At 34.9% G+C, this 20,916-nt stretch overlaps 1 protein-coding gene across 22 annotated transcripts in view; it reads right to left on the minus strand.

The window, feature by feature from the left end:
- CEP128 (centrosomal protein 128) overlaps positions 1-20,916 on the minus strand; it is a 394,735-nt gene that overhangs the window by 223,806 nt on the left and 150,013 nt on the right. For all 22 annotated transcript variants that reach the window (XR_013386591.1, XR_013386590.1, XR_013386592.1 and 19 more), the window contains 2 exons: positions 7,248-7,424; positions 2,598-2,657 (listed from right to left, as the gene is read on the minus strand). Coding sequence is in view for 17 of the 22 variants with exons in the window: in XM_077910222.1 (XP_077766348.1) it covers positions 2,598-2,657; positions 7,248-7,424 (237 nt within the window). In the remaining 5 variants the exon portion in view is untranslated. The remainder of the gene's footprint in view (positions 1-2,597; positions 2,658-7,247; positions 7,425-20,916) is intronic.

A 20,916-nucleotide genomic window follows, 5' to 3' on the forward strand; every position in this document is an offset into this window, starting at 1 on the left:
TTTGGCCTCTAAATGCCTCATTGGGATTTATGACAAAAACAAATCCCTGATCTATGGGAACTGCTTGCCTGGTATTCCCTAATGACTATCTCAATCCTCTTCCTCCCTGTAATGTATTGTTCTTAACCATTCTTTGGTTATCTTATCTGTAAGCCTGGCCTAACTCTTAGTTGGGCTTCATATTTATATTACACAACCAATGCCAGCAAAGCAACAGTGACACTATCCTCACCCAATCCTCTACTTCTTCCAGGATTAACACTAACAGAAGAAATTCATTTGGCAGATTTATGAAAACAATTACCAAATGCCCTGAGAGGTCCTTCTAACACTGCAAAATGTCAGCATGGACTAGCTGAACAGCAATTCTACTTTCCATATAGTTTTGTCCTCTGATTTCAGATCTTATCTTCAATACTTATAGAGCTGTCCAGTCATAGTTCATGGGAATTACAGTATTGTAGCCCATCAATAACCTAAACCATCTTTCTAGTAAATAGATTCAATTCCTCCTTAGTCAGTTGGTCAGCGTGGTATTGCTTATCATGACCCTCTTACACTGTAGAGGAACACTTGTCTCATGCAGTATTAAAACTCGTCTGATCAGAAGTTCAATCCCATTAAATGATAAGGGAAAACTGCTCACTAGCTCCCAAATTAAAGAGCTATGATTAAGAGTCATCTCTGGCTCTCATAATTTAACTGAACAACAGCAGTGAAAGCTTTCTATTCAGAAATGATAAAGATTTTAACTTGAAAGAAAATTCCAAGTACATTGCTCTTGTTGTCAGAATTGAGTTGGGAAAAAGAGAAAAGAGAAATGCTTTACTAATGCACAATACAAGTTTCTAGCCCAAAATTTCTGAGACAGAAAAACATGTATATTCTGAATTTCCTATGCAGGTGGCATAAATACAAGTTTGCATTTGGTTTTATCAAAAACAGTCAGGAATGAACAGCATCACTATACTTAAAGTAGGAGGAAAATTTTACAAGGTTGGGTAAATTTCAATGGTCAATCATAATACTGTTAGTTTGTTATTTAGAATGGTGTGTGTGTGTATATGTGTGTTTTAAAGAGGTTTCTTTTATGTGCAGCTGGTCGTCAAAGGTGAAGGCCCTGTCTTTCCCCCACCTCCCACCTGTACTTTACTCACCAAGCTCAGGTCATTATCTGTGTTCACTGAGACATCCTCAACTTCTTCCTATTATTATACCTCTAATTAGCCAACTGAAGAACTTCTGCATGTTTTTTTGTATGATCAAGTTTAAATACTTCATTTTGCACTATAAATTTATAGAAACCTTCTGTAACATGACCGTAGGATCATATCCTCCTATTCTCCTAGGACAAATGTCAGAGTCAATTCTTCCTCCTCTTGTGTTTCCTTGTCAATGTTTACATACTTCTATAATAATATAATACATATTAAGGATTTTTAAAAATTTGTATACATTTTCATTTTCCTTAATTTTCATGGCTTACTTATACCTCTCATGTCTATACACAAAAGAAGTATACAATCAATAAATCGTAGTTGAATGAAAACTTTACACAGTAATACACACAATGGTAAAAACATTAATTGTGAGTCTAACATGCAATCTATTTTCCCATTTTATTTATTTTTTTCCCATTTTATATATGGCACTGGAAAAGTCACATTCCTTTTCTAAAACCTCACTTTTCTCATATTTTTAAATTAGAATATGACATGAACTTGTAAGTTCTTTCTTACAATAAAATCCTAAGACTTGGACCACAACTGTTCATGTTTATAGTACAGCTGGTTTTCTTATTTAAATGGGATGGAAGATTTTTTACTTTAGCATCTTAAAACTAAAAACACTAGTCCAGGAAGGAACACAAGTGCTTAGGTGACAATATTTGGATAAACAGACATCTACATTGTACGTGGTCACAATTTTCCACATATTTTAATTAAGGAATTTCCAAGTTGATCTGACATATGAGAAGAGCTGGTAATTATCTCATAGAGAGGAATTTTTTGCTAAAATTAGCAAATTCTTCAATTTTATTTAGATTTGCTTACATGCCCTTTAAATTTAAGTCATCATGCCAAAGAACCATGAAGCAAGAAAGTTATCATCAGAAATAAAGTTTACCCTTCCTATTTTGTAACTGAAGAAACAAGATATCCAGAGCAATGAAGAGATCTGATTGAGCCACAAGGAGATTTCACAGGCTTTGAGCTTACCTTCAGGAACTAAAATATATTAAGCATCTATGTGTAAATAAAGGTTGGTTATGCCTGCCCTGACCTTTGTTCACTTCCCCAGATATTGCCTATCCCAAGGAAAAAGCAGAAGAATTTGTCTGATAATCTAGTTTTAATAATTCAACAGTTTTACCTTCCTTTATTCTCTCATTCTGTAAATTATCTTCCTATATAGTTAAGCTACCTTTTAAATGTTAAAATAAAGGAACATGGAAGTTTCTTAAATGCATGACAATGATAACTTTCCCAGAACAGCTTTGTATGTCCTGTTATATGACAAAATGTATGGCTAGCCCAAATAAGACACCTTGAAGGTCATAAATATTATAGTAACTTTAGGATTTAAAGATAAATTACCTTGCTTTCTGCTAACCAGCGATGTGGGTCATAGTTAATGTCAGGACCAGATGAAAAAACCTACAAAAAAAGGAAACAGTCTATTAAGTAGAATTTTCTCTGAAATGAACCTACATAAGTGAAATTCTTCATTATAACATCTAAAAGTTTAGTCTCTAAATTTAAAAGTTTAAAAAGAAAACAGTTCATATTAAGTACGCAACCAATTCCAAACCACCATTTATCTGTCTGTTTACATACACATGTATGCATATATGTATGTATGTATGCGTTGACAGTAAATATTTAGCTCAAATACAGCAACATGAATCAAGTCTCAAGTGTTGGCATTGCTAGAACCTCCAGAGGCTGATTCCACAGAGTTCTGGCAAGCGGCCTCAATTAAACCACTACACTTCATTTTTGTTTCTTTCTTTCCCTCAGTCTTGTTCCACGTAATATATTTCACAGTGGGTTAGATGTAATTACACGGAAATTTAATTCTTTGTCTCATTTATCCTTCTTTAATTTCATACTATGAGGGCCATTTTGTCTCATTAATGTTTCTGTAGAACTGACAGAAACTAATCAACATGACTTTGTGCAAACATTGCTTTATATTTCATGATGGTAACAAAATCCTACAATAAGTAGGTTGTCTATATCAGCTACCTTGATTTCCTTCACACCAACTCATTTATAAAATCCTTCTCCATCTGGTTCTGCCGTATTACTAATAAAATGGTGCTCAAAGTTTGTCAGGGATTTAATGATTGTAACACAAAATTTTTTCTGTGTTCCTACCTTCTTTGAAACAAGGGCTACCTGTGATATTTTCAAAGGACCCCTCTCTAGAAATTTTCTGCTTAAAAAAGCCTATTACTTTGCAAGAGACATCTATTCCTATTCTCAAGTATTTCCATATTTCCTGATCTGTGTGCACATCACTCCCCTAAGGAATATCATTAGGTAATGCATTTAGACACATTATGAACGTATAATAATGCTGACCATATGCCATAAACAAGAGTGCTGTGCTGTAATCTTATATCCAACTTTTCTCTCCTCCATTTTTCTCACCATCCAAATTTCATGCCTCCCTGCCTTCAGTGAAATCCTGCCTAAACACTTTAGCTCAGTGTTTTTTTTTCCTCTTTGAACTCTGTTATTTGTAAGCATCCCATCTGTCATTGATTGTCACTGATTATGATATGTTTTTATTATTCTTTCCCATTCATCTGTGTTGTAGTTTCAATAAAACTTCAGTGACTAAAGATCTAGTGCTCAAGTCTAAAATAATTTGATATGAGTATAAGGAATGTTCATATTTTATGATTTTTTTTCACAAATTTATATATAGTTTGTGCTTAAGAGAACAGCCTCATACACTTACAAGTGGTGTGACTTAATTTCTCTAAGCTGCAGATTATCATCTGTAAAGTAGGCAAATGACCTCATAAGGCCGAAGTATAAATTAAATAAAACAAGGGTTAGCACAGTGTCTGACACATAGAACATTATTAATACTACTAACTGCATATAAAGATGCCATCATCAGGAAATAGACTTCAAGGTCTATTATGACAAGAACACTATAACAACAATTTGTCATAAAAAGTTAAAAGAAAGAGGGATGCCTAGGTGGTTCAGTCAGTTAGACACCTACCTTTGGTTCAGGTCATGATCCCAGGGTCCTGTGATGGAACTCCTACATCAGGCTCCCTGCTCAGCAGGCAGTCTGCTTCTCTCTCTGCCCCCCTTTCCCTAGTGCTCATTCTCTCTCTCTCTCTCTCTCTCTCAAATAAAATCTTTTAAAATAAGTTAAAATAAAAGCTGTATATACATGAATATATAAATATATATATGAATATATGACCAAAAAAGGCACTACATAATAATGATAGCTAGAATTAGTTGAGTATTCAATAAGTGCAAAATATTTCATTCCATAATATGCACCTTATATATCTTATTTTACTTCATCCTCAAAATAAGCCAACTTATAAATGGGACATGAATTCTTACAGAAGAAAAAAATGCATAAATTGTCCAAGGTCAGACATTAGCAATTTGGAGAGATACAATTTGAGCTTCCATCTGTCTTATCCTATCCTTTTATGCTCTACAAATGAGTGAGTACTCAGATCAAGTGTTAGGAGTAAAGCTCTTCAATCACCAAAGATTGGTCTGCAAAAATGATGTAACTTTAATTCAGACACTTTCCTAATTGTTTTATAATAGTGATGGCTTATTAAGTGTCCTTTAGTTTTCAAACACTACATGCATTTACTAAAGTGGAATAAGTAATAAATATGGTGGCTGGAGAAAGAAAATGGTAATTAGAAATAATATCAATACTCCCAAGGACTTTTCTCTGGCTCATTTGGTACATATCTATTATCCAATTCATTTCATAGCTGTCACTCTCTACATAAAGTGGCTAAAAATTTCATGAGCAATATTTCAAAATTAACAAATGACAAAGAATAATTGGAATTATTTCATTTTTTAAAACATTTTATAAGGACCACCACTCTCCCTTAGATCTCTGAACTATAAAGCATAGAACTAATTTTATTTTAACAACACCTTGAGGGATCCCTGGGTGGCGCAGCGGTTTGGCGCCTGCCTTTGGCCCAGGGCGCGATCCTGGAGACCCAGGATCGAATCCCACGTCGGGCTCCCGGTGCATGGAGCCTGCTTCTCCCTCTGCCTGTGTCTCTGCCTCTCTCTCTCTCTCTCTTTCCCCGTGTGACTATCATAAATAATAAAAAAATAAAAAAATAAAAAAACAACACCTTGAGTGGTTTATTTGAAGTGAATGCAAATGTTATATTCTTGGGTATTCATTTTTCTCCCAAGTTTGTAGGAAGGTAACAACAGAAGTTACTAACAGAAAGAGACCCACAACAAAAACCAGTGTACTCTTAAAAAAAAAAAAAAAAAAAAAAAACTTAATAGAATTTCTTATTTTTTTAGATTTACTTTCCACTCATCACTTGGATGGAATTAGTCTTTCCCTAGGGAAAGAAGTGTAAAGACCCATTACCAAAATCAGTGCTTTCCTGAAAGCCTATTAAAAAATAGGGTGTTTTTTGGAATATGTTGGAGGGATAATTTGTTCCTCAAAAAGAAATAAAATATTTAAGCAATCTGCTATCTACTCACTATGTTTCAGCCTGTAATTGCCCATAGCAAGGCTTATATATCTTATACCATGATCCAAATGATTCCATTTCTACATCTCTAACTGAAAATAAGCCATCCTGACACAAATACTTAAATATAGAATAAATATTTCATTGTTAATATGTGCTTTTTTAGATGAAATTAGGATCTTAAGGCCACACATCCTTTAAATATAGGTAAACATGACAAGTCTTAAATAAAAAAAAGCAGCAGCAGACAGGAAAACGAATAAACCATCATTATAACAGGCCCTATAACAAAACTGAAAGAGTTTTTCCTCTAAAGCCAATTACTTCTCATATTTGCCTCACAGTCCTCTCAAAATGACATCTAGGCCTTTTTAAAAATGTAGAACTTCCATCAACTCCACCAAATTCTATCCACTGAAATATTTCTGTTAAAGATGAATCCTAAGGTACCTCGCATTGCAAGAGTAGAATTATAGTTTTATTTTCTTTAAAACACCATATGGGGGTGGGAGAGCGAGGATAAGGGAGAATAGGAAAAAAGAAGAGAAAGTAGCAGGAAAAACAAAAAGGGAAGATCATTTTTTATGAGGAAAAAGATAAATGACAAAATAAATAGAAGAAACACCTGGAAAGTATTAAAAACTAAAAAGGCCTTAGGCATAACACTATAATTTGAGTCCTGCCATCTCATTGCATAAATACAGGATAATTGATGGCTAAATGATAACAAGTTATGATCCCACTATATCAAAGCCACACAATGCAACATAGTGGTACTATGACCTAGAACAAAGGAGATGCTTGCCTTTATGGAATTAGGAATATATATGATCAATTCTTTTTATTTATCATTCCATTAGAACTGTAAATTGAATAGCAATATTCCATTTTAAAGATAGAAAAAAACAAGTATAATTGCTCTGATAAGGGAAGGCAAATAGCATAGGGGTCATGTGCTTAACCTCCAGAGTTAGAGTCCCAAAGTTTAAAGTCCTGGTTCTAACCTTTAAGAAGACACATGGCCAGAGGCAAGTTGCTTAACCTCCCTAAGCCTTACTTTCTCTTGTCTAAAATGGATTTAATCAGAGTACTTAAAGGACATGGTGGTTTTAGGGGTTAAGGGAAAGAATCATACACTGTAGCTACCACAGTATCTGTACTATAACTAGCACTCAATAGATGTTGGCCAGTCATACACTAATGACAACAAAAATGGCCTGTGATAATGAAAACCTTTAGATTCCAAGGATATTTTTCTAGTCAGAACTGTTGCCTCTCTCATAAGACATCTTCTCAGAGTGATAGAGGCAATTCAATGAATTAATGGAACACTTTCTCTTCCAGGACTGTGCAATAGATATAGTATCACATTCTAAAAAAGCACAAGGTGTTACTTTGTTTCATAAAACTTTTCATAATAAAAATGTGAATACCATGTAACTATGCATTAAAATCTTATTATAATTATGTACTAGGAAACTAACTGAAAGGCACAATGAGAACTCATAATTACTTTCAATTTCTCCATTGAGTCCCTGGAGAAGGTTTTACAAGCTGTATCAATTTCCTTTCCTATGACACCAAGAATGGATTCCTGTTCAGTCTCCAGGCAAAGAAGTTGATCCTTGAGCTGCAATCTGGCCTCTTCCATCCTCCTTAACTGCTCTTCTTCATTGCTTATGTGTTTTTCCTAAAACATCAATAAGCAAAAAAAGAGTTAATTATTAAGGCAAAAAACGCTTGTAATATCTGTACAACCAACTCAAAAGACTACAGTAGTAAACAGATCTGACTCTGTCTCTTTACTTCATTAAAATAAAATGTGCTGCCTACTCATCAATTGAGGTCAAATCACAGAGAATTCAGAAAAAGGGCACTGAGGAACTGGGAGAGTGGATGCTTGGCAAAGAAAATTAAAGTAATTCTGTTACCAAAAAAAAAAAAAAAATGAAGTTTAAAAAAAATCCTTTACATTTTAATAATATAATATCATTAATGGGTCGGAGAGTAAAAGCTGATGCCATGAACAGACTTTAAGCTTTCAATAAATATCAGCGAAACACTGGAAAAAGTAAAATAAAAATAAGATTGTGAGTTTCCTTTCAGAAATAAATGCCTATTACTATCTTATCTCATCAAAATATAGGCTTTAGAAAGCCTAAGTTTGCAAATGTGTCATACTGCATAAATGCTTTGAGTCATGTAAATTTGATAAAGGCAAGATAGAGGTACTGTTCAAGTAAGCAAATATATTTAATGAAAAGAGGTTTCTAAGAACACTTTAAGAGATTACAAAGACTTGGGGGCCTGCTCTAGGTAAAGGAAGTCTCCGTCATGATTGCCCAATTTCATTACGAGAGAAATTCAAGTGGTATAGCACAGACCTGGAGGAAAATAACAGAAACACTAGATTCATAAGTACAAAGAATGGCCCCCAAAGACATGGCTAGCTAGCTTTGCTTTCATTCATTACACAGTAACCTGATCATTCTTTACCTACCCTAGTAAATATAACACAAGCAAGAAGATTATGAGGAAAAAAACCCAGCTTGAAATTAAGAGATCCATTTACTCAGTTAATCAGGAAAGGAACATGCTAGTGTTTTAGCAGAATCAAAAGATATTTCCTTTCCACTTAAATTACTTTAAAAAATGAATGAAAAACCTTCTGCCCAAGACTGTCCTTTCATAAACTGTCTTCTGCCCTTCCCTCCAGCCTCACACCTCCCTCCTTCCCACTCTCATATTTCAACTACTTGCGGCTACTCAAATATGCCTTCATATGTCTCTCCAACCACATGTGATGTGTACAACACTGCCTGAAGCTGCACTATTTGAAAATGGGGCTGGTAGCTAAGAGATAGTATTTATCTTGATGACTACATCCTCCCGGCTTGTATCTCAGCTTTATAAACTTAGAAACTGGATCTGGTACCCTGAGTGGAATCATCTTTCAGCAAAAGAGTAACAGTAAGCTCACAAGAGACTAATGCACAAACTAGAATGCCACTCAATTAACTACATCAGTTTACAATGAGGAGCATAACTGCCATATGGATCAGAACGTTCGTGTCAGCATAACCTGTATATATATTCTCCCTGCAGACCAATCTGGATGGGAAGGCAAATTATAATCAGAATGTTGCTTAATGAATGGGAAACTGGAGCGAGGAGAGGTTTTTTTAATGAAACAATGTGTAAATGGCATTACGCTAATGGCAGCCTGGCGTGTCCATCTACACATCAGGGATCTACAAACCACAATAACAAGTGTTCCATCCTCCTGGGTAGTGTGTAGATGGAGACTGCTGAAGTGCATCTCCCTAACTTTCTCCTTCGTTCACATTCAGTTTCTGCCGAAACTCTCCCTCTCCTGATTGAATTGGCATCTCTTTAGATACATTGATAACTTCACAAAGTCTCACTCTTTTCTAGGAGCCTTTCTTTAAAATTAACATCCTGGTTCGGAACAACATTTGACTTTTAAAGTTTACTAGAAAGCAACCTTACTGTCAAGTCCCTAGGTAAGTATACTTGCCTCTACTATTGGCTATGTACCTACCACCTATATTTCCTATCCCTCAAAATTTATCCTTCAGGACCTACTCTCCTTTCTTTAATGACTTCCCAAAGCATAATGTTCCCTGAGCATATTATGTATATCACAGTTTTTTAAAAAAATGTATCAAGTTGTAATATAATTGTTTTTATACCTCCCTCAATAAACTGCTAATTTCAGGAGACTGCAAAACATGCTTATAATCATCTTTAAACTCCCTAACTTTATTGAATAGGTGATCTATAATTTTTCAAGGACTCAAATTCAACAATAGAAAGATCATTTCATCAATGACCATGAGACTTGTATACACTCAGAAGCTACTGAGGTGTGCTTGGAGGCTCCTCCTATGCATAAATAGACTTTCAGACTGCTGCTGTATTCTCACTGGTGTGTATTAATAAATAAAATATTGTATCAGGGATTACTGAAGTATTTAGAGGACAACTGCTTGATATTCTAACCCCAGGCAATTCATAATGATGTTCTAACTGTTCTTTCTTTTCTCATTTCCCTCAGAGCCAGTTTTCTTCTATCCACTACCACTTTTCTGTGCTGTCACTTGACTCAATAAGACAAAACTATTCTATATTTAGCTATTCCTAAATACGTTGACATTGTCAGAAAAGGCTGTATAAATTCAATCTCTTTAGCAGAGACTGAAAACTTCATTATCCACTTCACTATCTTCTATGAGATAGTCTACATGCCATGTCCAACCAACCTTCCTTTGAAGTAGAATTCACAGCACATTTCTGACAAATGGTCATCCAACCCCTACATGACCAGCATTAGTTTCAAGGAATAGAACCCTGGACAAAACTATAACATCTTTCCATTAGTCTAAGTGCTATACTGCAAAATTAAAGTAAATAAATGAATCTCCTACCCTTACTAAATCACATTCCAGGTAAATCCATGTTCTTTTATTTACCTAGATTTCAGACACTACACCATACCGGTTCTCCATCTGCATGTGCTCCAAGACCTTAAATCTAGGAGTTAAGTAAGCTCTTCCATTCTATATTTCTGTACTATTCTGTATTGATTTATTCATTCATTCAACAATTTTTTATACAAAGCCTACTATGCTAAGACATTCTCCTGAGTATTAGGAACAGAGTGAATAAAATAAGGCTCCTGTTCTTTTATAGCCAAAAATGTCTCCATGTAATGCCATCTCTTTTGTTTTGCCTCTTTATTCTGGCTTGAGAATACTTAATTGAACGCCAATTGTGGCATCCAATGAATTCGCTTTCTCTCCCAGCTTCATGTTTCAGAAACAGCTCTATAAATGGAACAAGCACAGCTAATTCTGAGGAAGAAGTAGGAAACTGGCTGACATTAATCCAATCATCCTGTCTGAGTTGAGGGTATATGGATTAGGGGAGATGATAATATTTAGGCACTACTATGACTATTCCCTGGTTCTTTACTGAATTTAGAAGGAGCAATAATTCTACAATAAGATTAACCAAAAGCCACCATATTTCTATATAACCAGAGGTAACTCAAGATGTTTTAGAGACTATTTAGAAATATGCAAGAAAAAGTAGCTTTGTGGCATGCTGGACTTCTAGAAATATGGAAGACATACTCAGTCCAACTTCAATGTTTCAGCATGAATGGATACAAATGGGTCTTGGGAACATAAAAGGAGCTTCTCTGTGTTGGGGTGGGAGAAGTTGGGATTAAAGAGATAGATACAGATGAAGCTGCCTATAGCAGTCTATGTAAGTCTATACAATCCAAAAAAGAAAGATATCCTAGACCATTACTGAGTTTGAGAATCTTAGTAAGAACAAACTCAACCCTAAAGTACACAAATGAGGAAGCCAAAGTTCAGACAGACTAAATAACCGGACTAAAGCTGAAGGGGCCATAACCCATAACCTGAGTCCCCTGCTCCTAAGTGCTCTCTATTAAAATGCCAGAGAAGTTGAGTTCTTAAAATTGGAATTTAGAAAGCCAATGTGAAAAACTCAGGAAATTCATCAGCAAGTTATGTGAGGACTAATACAGCCTTAATGTAGAAAGAACAACAAAAAAATACTTCTATACTTCTGAATGAACATTACAAATGAAACACATGACATATTGGGAAATTCAGAATAGACCACAAAAAAAAAAAAAATAAAAGAGAGAGAGAGAGAAAAAAAAAAAAAAAAACATCAAGCATGCACACCATGACTAAACTCTTAGGGGCTACCCATCTAAAGTGGAGATGTACCGGATGTAAATGGAAAATCTGCACCTGGCAGATTTTGGCCAAAAAATATACTAATCACACAGTAAGCAAGGTACAGTTCCATTGTCAAGACAGCACAAATTTTATGAAGCTTCCATTTCAGGACAGCTTTCCATTTAAACTGCTGACATTTGTGTCTAAAGTAAATAAAAATAAAATCCTGCTCACAATCTCATCAAACACACATATGTGCACATATTCAATGCTGACTGGATTCATCAATGGACCTGTAATTCCAAGGATGAGAAATGTTCCTCTAATTATATATTTATGTTACAGCACACTTTTTACAAATCAGAACATTCACTTTCCCAAAGGCTGTAAAGATTATAAGGAGACACAATCTTCTCAGAAATAGAACCTCAATAAAACTAGAGCCTACCCAAAATATTATCTCCTTGGCAAAAGTTTACGAGATTCCTTCGATGTCTTAAGAGTTCCAGAAAAGCCATTTTATCTCCAATATGGCTGTTACAAGAATTGAAAACAGCTCTTCACATATCTTAAAAGAGTTTAGCAAATAAAGCAGACTCATGTGACTAAATGAATCATTAATTACAAAACTGATATTCCTTTACTGAAAACTAACTTGAATAAGCAACTATGACAATATTTCAGCCCCAAGGCCATCTTTAATACATCTGCGGGGTGGGGGGGGGCAGGATGAGAGGCAGAGAGAGATCAAATTACATTAAAGGCTGGAATTAAAACAAACAATGTAATTCAAAGTGATTGGAAGCATGCTGAAATTATAGATCAATACATATCACCTAAAAAGTTTTGAGAAAGAATATTTCTGTAACTCAAGATAACTGTTATGCCTAAGCCTTAAATCCAGGACACTAGCATTTCAAGGCAAATTATGAAACTATCCTGAACAAAAATTGGATCTGTCCGGAAGCCATTTATCTAATTCTCTAAAGAAAGCTCATATTACTTATGCCAACAGAGTTGACTCAGCTACAAGAAAGTTAAGTTACAATGAAATGCCAACCAAGGCAGAAACTGCAGCACAACTAAAAGAGAAACATCTACTGTGGATATAACAGTGTATCTGAAAAGAGTTTAATCTAGAAAATTACCCCACTACAATTGAAACTGTCTTGAAAAACAGAAAGTAAATAATAAAGAAAATGTTAAGTCTTGGCTACACCATAACTACTTTTTTGCAAACTTATTTCTTAAAAATAAAAGATTTATATGATGGTGCATTTTTTAAATTCAAAATATGGCTATATGTTAAATGTTTAGATTGGTATCAAAAAATAAACAAAAAACAAAACAAAGCAACACCTCCAGAATCAACAGTTCAGATCAGTTTAAAAAGTCTCCATGAGGGATGCCTGGTTGGTTCAATGGTTGAACAGTTGCCTTCATCTCAGGACATGATCCCGGGGTCCAGGATCAAGTCCCACATTGGGCTCCTTGCAGGGAGCCTACTTCTCCTTCTGCCTATGTCTCTGCCTCTCTCTGTCTCTCATGAATAAATAAAATCTTTAAAAAAGAAATCAAATTTTAATAAGTCTCCATGAATCCAACTTATGTATATCTTACGTATATCAACTTATGTATATCTTTTGCCCTCAGTGAACCCAAAACTACTCAGGAATAAAGCGGATAAGGGAAAGTCATAAATTAAATATCTTGTTATAAAAGTGCAGTAATATGCATTTCCTTCCTCACCTATATGGATATTATAACAGATAATTTGAGCTTTTAAGAAAAATAGGATTATCTGCCTCTTTTCTTGCCCCCAAGGTACTTCACCTAGGGTTCCTACTACTTTGTCCTTTATGTCTGTTTCCTCACCAGGTGGTGAGTTCCTACTGGGTAGAGATCTTATTCTTTATTTAAACATCCCAGTATGGGGTGCCTGAGTGGCTCAGTCAGTTAAGCGTCTGCCTTCAGCTATGGTCATGATCCCAGGATCCTGAGATCAAGCCCTACATCAGGTTTCCAGCTCAGCGGGGAGTCTGCTTCTCCCTCTGCTCTTCACCTCTCTTGTGCTCTCTCTGTCTCACTCTCTCTCTAATAAATAAAATATTTTTAAAAAATAAGAAATAAATAAACATCACAGTACCTAGTAGAGTCTCACATAGTAGTCAATCAATAAATCTTTCTGAAATATATAAAACCTTTTATGTTCCATTCAATGAGCATGTGTGTGTATGCATACTCTGTATACTCTGTATGTGCCAAGCAGAATAGACCCCAACTATACAACAATGAATAAAAAAACAGAATCTCTCAACTCAAATTATTTCTTGTGTTTCTCTAAGTTTGCTTTTGCAATAAATTAATCAGTAAACTCACTGAGGGCAATCATCTTGCCAGTAACAAGTTATTGCAACCAGCAAGCAAGATGATGTCACAAAAGTAAGAGAACTGCCACTAGTAAGAAGTAAACAGATGCAGACCAAGTTTTAAGGATAGAATCAGTAAGATCTGCTAATGAATTAAGTAAGGATTCATGTGTGAGAGAATGAGATGGTTCTTTATATGTATTTAATAAGCAAAAGAACATCATAATTCCTACTGGAAGATTGGCTCCCCAAAATAAAAGTGCTACTATTTCTTGGGCTGAATATATTCTTTTTTTCTCCTCTGAAAGTAGATGCTTTATACTATTCCCTTCAAAGGAGGGGAAGAACTTAGAATTAATAGTATGCTAAGCATAAGAACTGAGAGCATCAGTAAAACAGCAGAGCTAACAGAAAAAAAGTAAGGCATAATTAGAACACTGGATATATGATTCAATACTTACTGAAATGTGGGTATAAAAGACTTTCCAATTCGTAACAGTCTTAGGCAGTCATAGGAAAGTTATCCATAAAACAGAAACCAAAAAGACACAAATTCAAATTTAAACTTCTAACCTCACTTAAGGAAATTATTCTTGCCTCAGGCTTTTTAGTATCTTTTTCTAGAATATTGAGCAATACAAAGATCATTGGCAGCATAATCCGAAAGGTGTCAGGATATGAATTGGATACATTCCTAGAAATTAATATTCAAAGTTGGAAACAAAAATACCTCTAAAGGATGTTTTATGCATTCATTAAGTTTTAGACCATTTTGCAATTATTACATATTTCTCTTAAGTTGAATGCTAGGAAACAGAAATAACGTTAGTTATTTAAAATCAGCCACTTTTGATGCATTTCTATTTCGGCAACAAAATATGGACAAGGAAACAAACAACTAGAGTTTCAAATTATGCATTTGGAACGAACACTGTTTAATTTTCAAAAGAAAAAATGTATCATTCATCACCAGAGAAATGTTTGTAAGCTCATAGTGTCTTTAAAAACTATGAGGATTTTTTTTTCCTTAAAAAGATACTTAAGCATGCATTTATTCCTCTGGAGAATATGGGAAATAAAATTTAAGCACAAATTTCCAAATAATATAACTTATGTAAACAATGAGCACCTCCTGGTTGTTGTTGTTTTTCCCTAAAATTTACAGAATATTGCTTGTTCAACATTAAATGACAAAATGGGTAGAGTCACATTAAGCTGTGATGAAAAAAAAATTCACTTAAAACAAACCTGGAGATCCATTTTATGTTCCTTTTTAGGATCTACAAAAGCAAGCAACCTAGGACTGCTTAACTTCCAACAAAGCACAGATATAATATAGAACTCTTCACGCAGCCTATTCCCCTTGGCTTCCCACACTACAACGAACTGTATATATCATTATTTAACCTAATGCCTACATTATGGGTATCACTCACAACCTCAAATGAAAACAAGCGTACAGGATTTTAAATGAAGGTGTCCAACAAGACTACTTTCCTCTCAGGCCTTTGTACTTTTCAACCACTCAGCAAATTAAGGATTAAATGGCAGGCCTCTCAATCAAGTCCAAATCAGGGATGATAAAGATGCAAATTTTGACTTCACTCATTATATTAATTTAAATCAACCTGATTGGGATCCCTGGGTGGCGCAGCGGTTTGGCGCCGGCCTTTGGCCCAGGGCGCGATCCTGGAGACCCGGGATTGAATCCCACGTGGGGCTCCCGGTGCATGGAGCCTGCTTCTCCCTCTGCCTGTGTCTCTGCCTCTCACTCTCTCTGTGTGACTATCATAAATAAATAAAATTTAAAAAATAAATAAATAAATAAATAAATAAATAAATAAATAAATAAATAAATAAATAAATAAAATCAACCTGATTGTAAATGGTTGATAGAAAAGTCACTGCCCAACAAAAAGACATTAAAGGCATTCAAATTGGCAAAGAAGAAGTCAAACTCTCCCTCTTCACCGATGACATGATACTCTACATAGAAAACACAAAGCCTCCACCCCAAGATTGCTAGAACTCATACAGCAATTTGGTAGCATGGCAGGATACAAAATCAATGCCCAGAAATCAGTGGCATTTCTATACACTAACAAGGAGACTGAAGAAAGAGAAATTAAGGAGTCAATCCCATTTACAATTGCACCCAAAAGCATAAGATACCTAGGAATAAACCTCACGAAAGATGTAAAGGATCTATACCCTAAAAACTATAGAACACTTCTGAAAGAAATTGAGGAAGACACAAAGAGATGGAAAAATATTCCATGCTCATGGATTGGCAGAATTAATATTGTGAAAATGTCAATGTTACCCAGGGCAATGTACACGTTTAATGCAATCCCTATCTAAATACCATGGACTTTCTTCAGAGAGTTAGAACAAATTATTTTAAGATTTGTGTGGAATCAGAAAAGACCCCGAATAGCCAGGGGAATTTTAAAAAAGAAAACCATATCTGGGGGCATCACAATGCCAGACTTCAGATTGTACTACAAAGCTGTGGTCATCAAGACAGTGTGGTACTGGCACAAAAACAGACACATAGATCAGTGGAACACAATAGAGAACCCAGAAGTGGACCCTGAACTTTATGGTCAACTAATATTCGATAAAGGAGGAAAGACTATCCATTGGAAGAAAGACAGTCTCTTCAATAAATGGTGCTGGGAAAATTGGACCTCCACATGCAGAAGAATGAAGCTAGACCACTCTCTTTCATCATACACAAAGATAAACTCAAAATGGATGAAAGATCTAAATGTGAGACAAGATTCCATCAAAATCCTAGAGGAAAATACAGGCAACACCCTTTTTGAACTTGGCCACAGTAACTTCTTGCAAGATACATCCAGGAAGGCAAAAGAAACAAAAGCAAAAATGAACTATTGGGACTTCATCAAAATAAGAAGCTTTTGCACAACAAAGGATACAGTCAACAAAACTAAAAGACAACCTACAGAACGGGAGAAGATATTTGCAAATGACATATCAGAAAGGGCTAGTTTCCAAGATCTATAAAGAACTTCTTAAACTCAACACCAAAGAAACAAACAATCCAATCATGAAATGGGCAAAAGACATGAACAGAAATCTCACAGAGGAAGACATAGACATGGCCAACATGCACATGAGAAAATGCTCCGCATCACTTGCCATCAGGGAAATACAAATCAAAACCACAATGAGATACCACCTCACACCAGTGAGAATGGGGAAAATTAACAAGGCAAGAAACCACAAATGTTGGAGAGGATGCGGAGGAAAGGGAACCCTCTTACACTGTTGGTGGGAATGTGAACTGGTGCAGCCACTCTGGAAAACTGTGTGGAGGTTCCTCAAAGAGTTAAAAATAGACCTGCCTACGACCCTGCAATTGCATTGCTGGGGATTTACCCCAAAGATTCAGATGCAATGAAACACCAGGACACCTGCACCCCGATGTTTCTAGCAGCAATGTCCACAATAGCCAAACTGTGGAAGGAGGCTCGGTGTCCATCGAAAGATGAATGGATAAAGAAGATGTGGTTTATGTATACAATGGAATATTACTCAGCCATTAGAAACGACAAATACCCACCATTTGCTTCAACATGGATGGAACTGGAGGGTATTAGGCTGAGTGAAGTAAGTCAATCAGAGAAGGACAAACATTATATGTTCTCATTCATTTGGGGAATATAAATAATAGTGAAAGGGAATATAAGGGAAGGGAGACGGGGTGTGTGGGAAGTGTCGGAGGGGGAGACAGAACGTGAGGACTCCTAACTCTGGGAGGCGAACTGGGGGTGGTGGAGGGGGAAGAGGGCGGGGGGTGGGAGTGGGTGGGTGGCGGGCACTGAGGGGGGTGCTTGACAGGATGAGCACTGGGTGTTGTTCTGTATGTTGGTAAATTGAACACCAATAAAAAATAAATTTATTAAAAAAATAAAAATAAATAAAATTTGCAAAACAATGTATGAAGTGATGAATCACTAAATTCTACTCCTGAAATGAATTACACTGTGTTAACCAACTAGAATTTAAATAAAAATTTGGAAAAAAAAATAAATTAATTAAAACAAAAAAATAAATAAAAAGAAGAAGAAAGAAGAAAGAAAGAAAGAAAGAAAGAAAGAAAGAAAGAAAGAAAGAAGAAAGAAAGAAAGAAAAAGAAAGAAAGAAAGAAAGAAAGAAAGAAAGAAAGAGAAAGAAAGAGAGAGAGAAAGAAAGAAGAAAGAAAGAAAGAAAGAAAGAAAGAAAGAAAGAAAGAAAAGAAGAAAGAAAGAAAGAAAGAAAGAAAGAAAGAAAGAAAGAAAGAAAAGAAGAAAGAAAGAAAGAAAGAAAGAAAGAAAGAAAGAAAGAAAGAAAAGAAGAAAGAAAGAAAGAAAGAAAGAAAGAAAGAAAGAAAAGAAAGAAAGAAAAAGAAAGAAAGAAAGAAAGAAAGAAAGAAAGAAAGAAAGAAAGAAGAAAAAGAAAAGTTACTGCCAATGGAACAGTGTTTGAAGATGGCTTCTGCACACTTAGGTTCCACTTTGGAAAATATAGACCACATGTACTCCTATACTTTTATTTTTTGCCCTGTCCTTTGCCACAGCTGTATGTATAACTGTCCTCCCTCCACCCCCACAACACCGCCCCACCATCAATGCATAGTCATTTCACTTTTACATTTGAAACCTGTTTCTTAAAATCTGGCATAGTGTTTCATACATGGTAAAGGCCTCTGATATTTCAGTCAATTCTCTGTAAAAGTCAAAACCCTAGACTTAATGACTACAAGTGGTTCAATTAAAAGCATTTTATAAATAACAAATAGAAAATTTAAAATTTTACCTTTAATTTGACCATCTTATTACTTTCATTGTTGGTTTTTTTTTTTTAAGATGACAGCAATCTCACAGGAAATTACTCATAATATCTTAGTATTTATTTAGAGTATCTGGTTTAAATTTGCCTCCAAATTAATACATGGTAGCTACAGTTTTATTTTCTTTATTCTACTCACACAATTTAAAATAGATGAAGCACCAAAGAAAGAGTAAATCCTGCCTAAAAATGACCTAAAGTATAAACACTAAAGTAAAGAAGTCAACAGCTCATTTGCTTCTATTTCTTTCTTGCTGTTCTGAAAAAATAAAATAAAATCAGTGAATTCTGTTACAATCAAAGAGTTCTTAGTAAAAAAAAAACATACAGAACTGAGATTTTGCAAACTAGGAATACTTTATAGAATAGACAGCTGACAATCATACATATTTTTTCATATCATGAGAAGTAGCAATCCTAAACAGATGGTCAAATTAGAACCAAAACACAAAATTAAACAACACTGATTCATTTTTTCCTGCCACAGATAAATTTTATGTGGCAATATCAGGTTTTAATTAGATTTTTCTAACAAAATCTCTGATGACTACTTTTCCAAAACTGGTGTCAAGCTAAAAAAATAAGAGAGTATATGGTAATCTGTTGAATATAATAACCTTAAATTTAAATTCGACACTGTGAGTTCAATGAAAAGATACAAATGTGAGTCATTTTACTGGCAGTAAATAAAGGGAAAAAACAAGAGGAATTTGTGCTCATATCCTGTTTCCACCACAAGCTATGCAATGTTGGGCAAGTCACTATGTTATATTCTCAACCTCAGTTTCCACCATCTGTAAAAATGGGCATCATAATCACTTTGCAAAAAAGAAATATAATTATCATTTTTCAAAGATCCATATCTTGTATGAGAAAACTATCTCCTAACTGTTTTTACCCAATATAATTGTTGTTTTAAAATATGTTGCTAGGTGTCACATAGGCTGCAAATAATCTGAAAAAAGTATTTCATGGGAAGGAAAAAAAAAAGCATTTCTCTGAATCCTGATCTACTCAACACTTAGGTTTCCATGAACTGCTATAGCCTTGGATGGCACATAATCTGTGGCCTTAATGTGTCTAATTGTGTCACCATGGTTTCTCTTCTCCTGAAGGAATAAGAGAAAAACGGTCTTCTTGAGAGAATTCAGTACAGTGCATATATTTGCAAGAATTATATGAGATAACTAAGAATCACAGATAACCTATATTGTCTACATACTGGTTCTTACAGATTCTGGTACAACAGAAAAAAAACAGAATTGGTAAACCTGATTCCTATTTCCAGTTCTACCAATGACAGTGGGGAGCACTTGAGCAAATGAGTTAACTCTTTGGACTAGAACTGCCTCATTAATAAAAGAAGGTGGCAGAGGGTTAATATTATTGAAGGTTCTTTCATAGTTCAGAATTACACTGAGGCCAAATGTTTTGGGAAACACCACCTTTGCACAATATTCCAGTGTGATCTTGTAAACACTAAGACACTGCTTATTAAAAACAAAAACTAGCACATAGATTTTTTTTTTTTTTTTTTGTAGGGCAGAAAAACAGAAACTACTGAAGAATCTTCTAACATTACCATGGCTAGCTATAACCACAAGGTATGTGTACCCATGTGAGAACATCTCCTGTAACGGGGGAAGTTCTACATATGGTTGTGATTATGGGTAGATTAAAGGAGAAAAGCAAAATGAGGAGAGTGGATACCTCTGTCTTTCTCTAGGTTAGGGTAGCAAGAAGCCTATTTGCAGAATTCTGCTTAGAATTAAATCAGTAACAAATACAAATGAAATTTTCAGGTATGGAAAGTACTGGGTCATGTAGGAGAGAAATTACTTGATCTATAATTTTAAAAGAGAAAAGACACAGTAATGTAATCAACAAGAGAATGCCATATCCACCACACCAGATAGAATATTAGGTATCAAATAAACTTGATTTTGAAAAATGTTCAAGGACACAGGCAAATTTAGAACACAAAGCTGTGCATGGCAAATAATCTCATATGGGATCGGTGTATGTGTGTATAGAAAAGAAATCTGAAAAGAAATTCATCAAAACTTGAATGCAAGAAAGTTAGGTGGTAGGATCACAGATAGGTTTTTAAACCTTCCCTATAAAGTATCCTACATTTTCCAAATGAAAATCTGGTTTATCTATTTTATAATTCTTAATTCTCCCTTTTAAAGAACAAAATTATCTTAACATAATT

Source organism: Canis aureus, chromosome 9, assembly GCF_053574225.1.
Source record: "Canis aureus isolate CA01 chromosome 9, VMU_Caureus_v.1.0, whole genome shotgun sequence".
NCBI classification, from domain to species: Eukaryota; Metazoa; Chordata; class Mammalia; order Carnivora; family Canidae; genus Canis; species Canis aureus.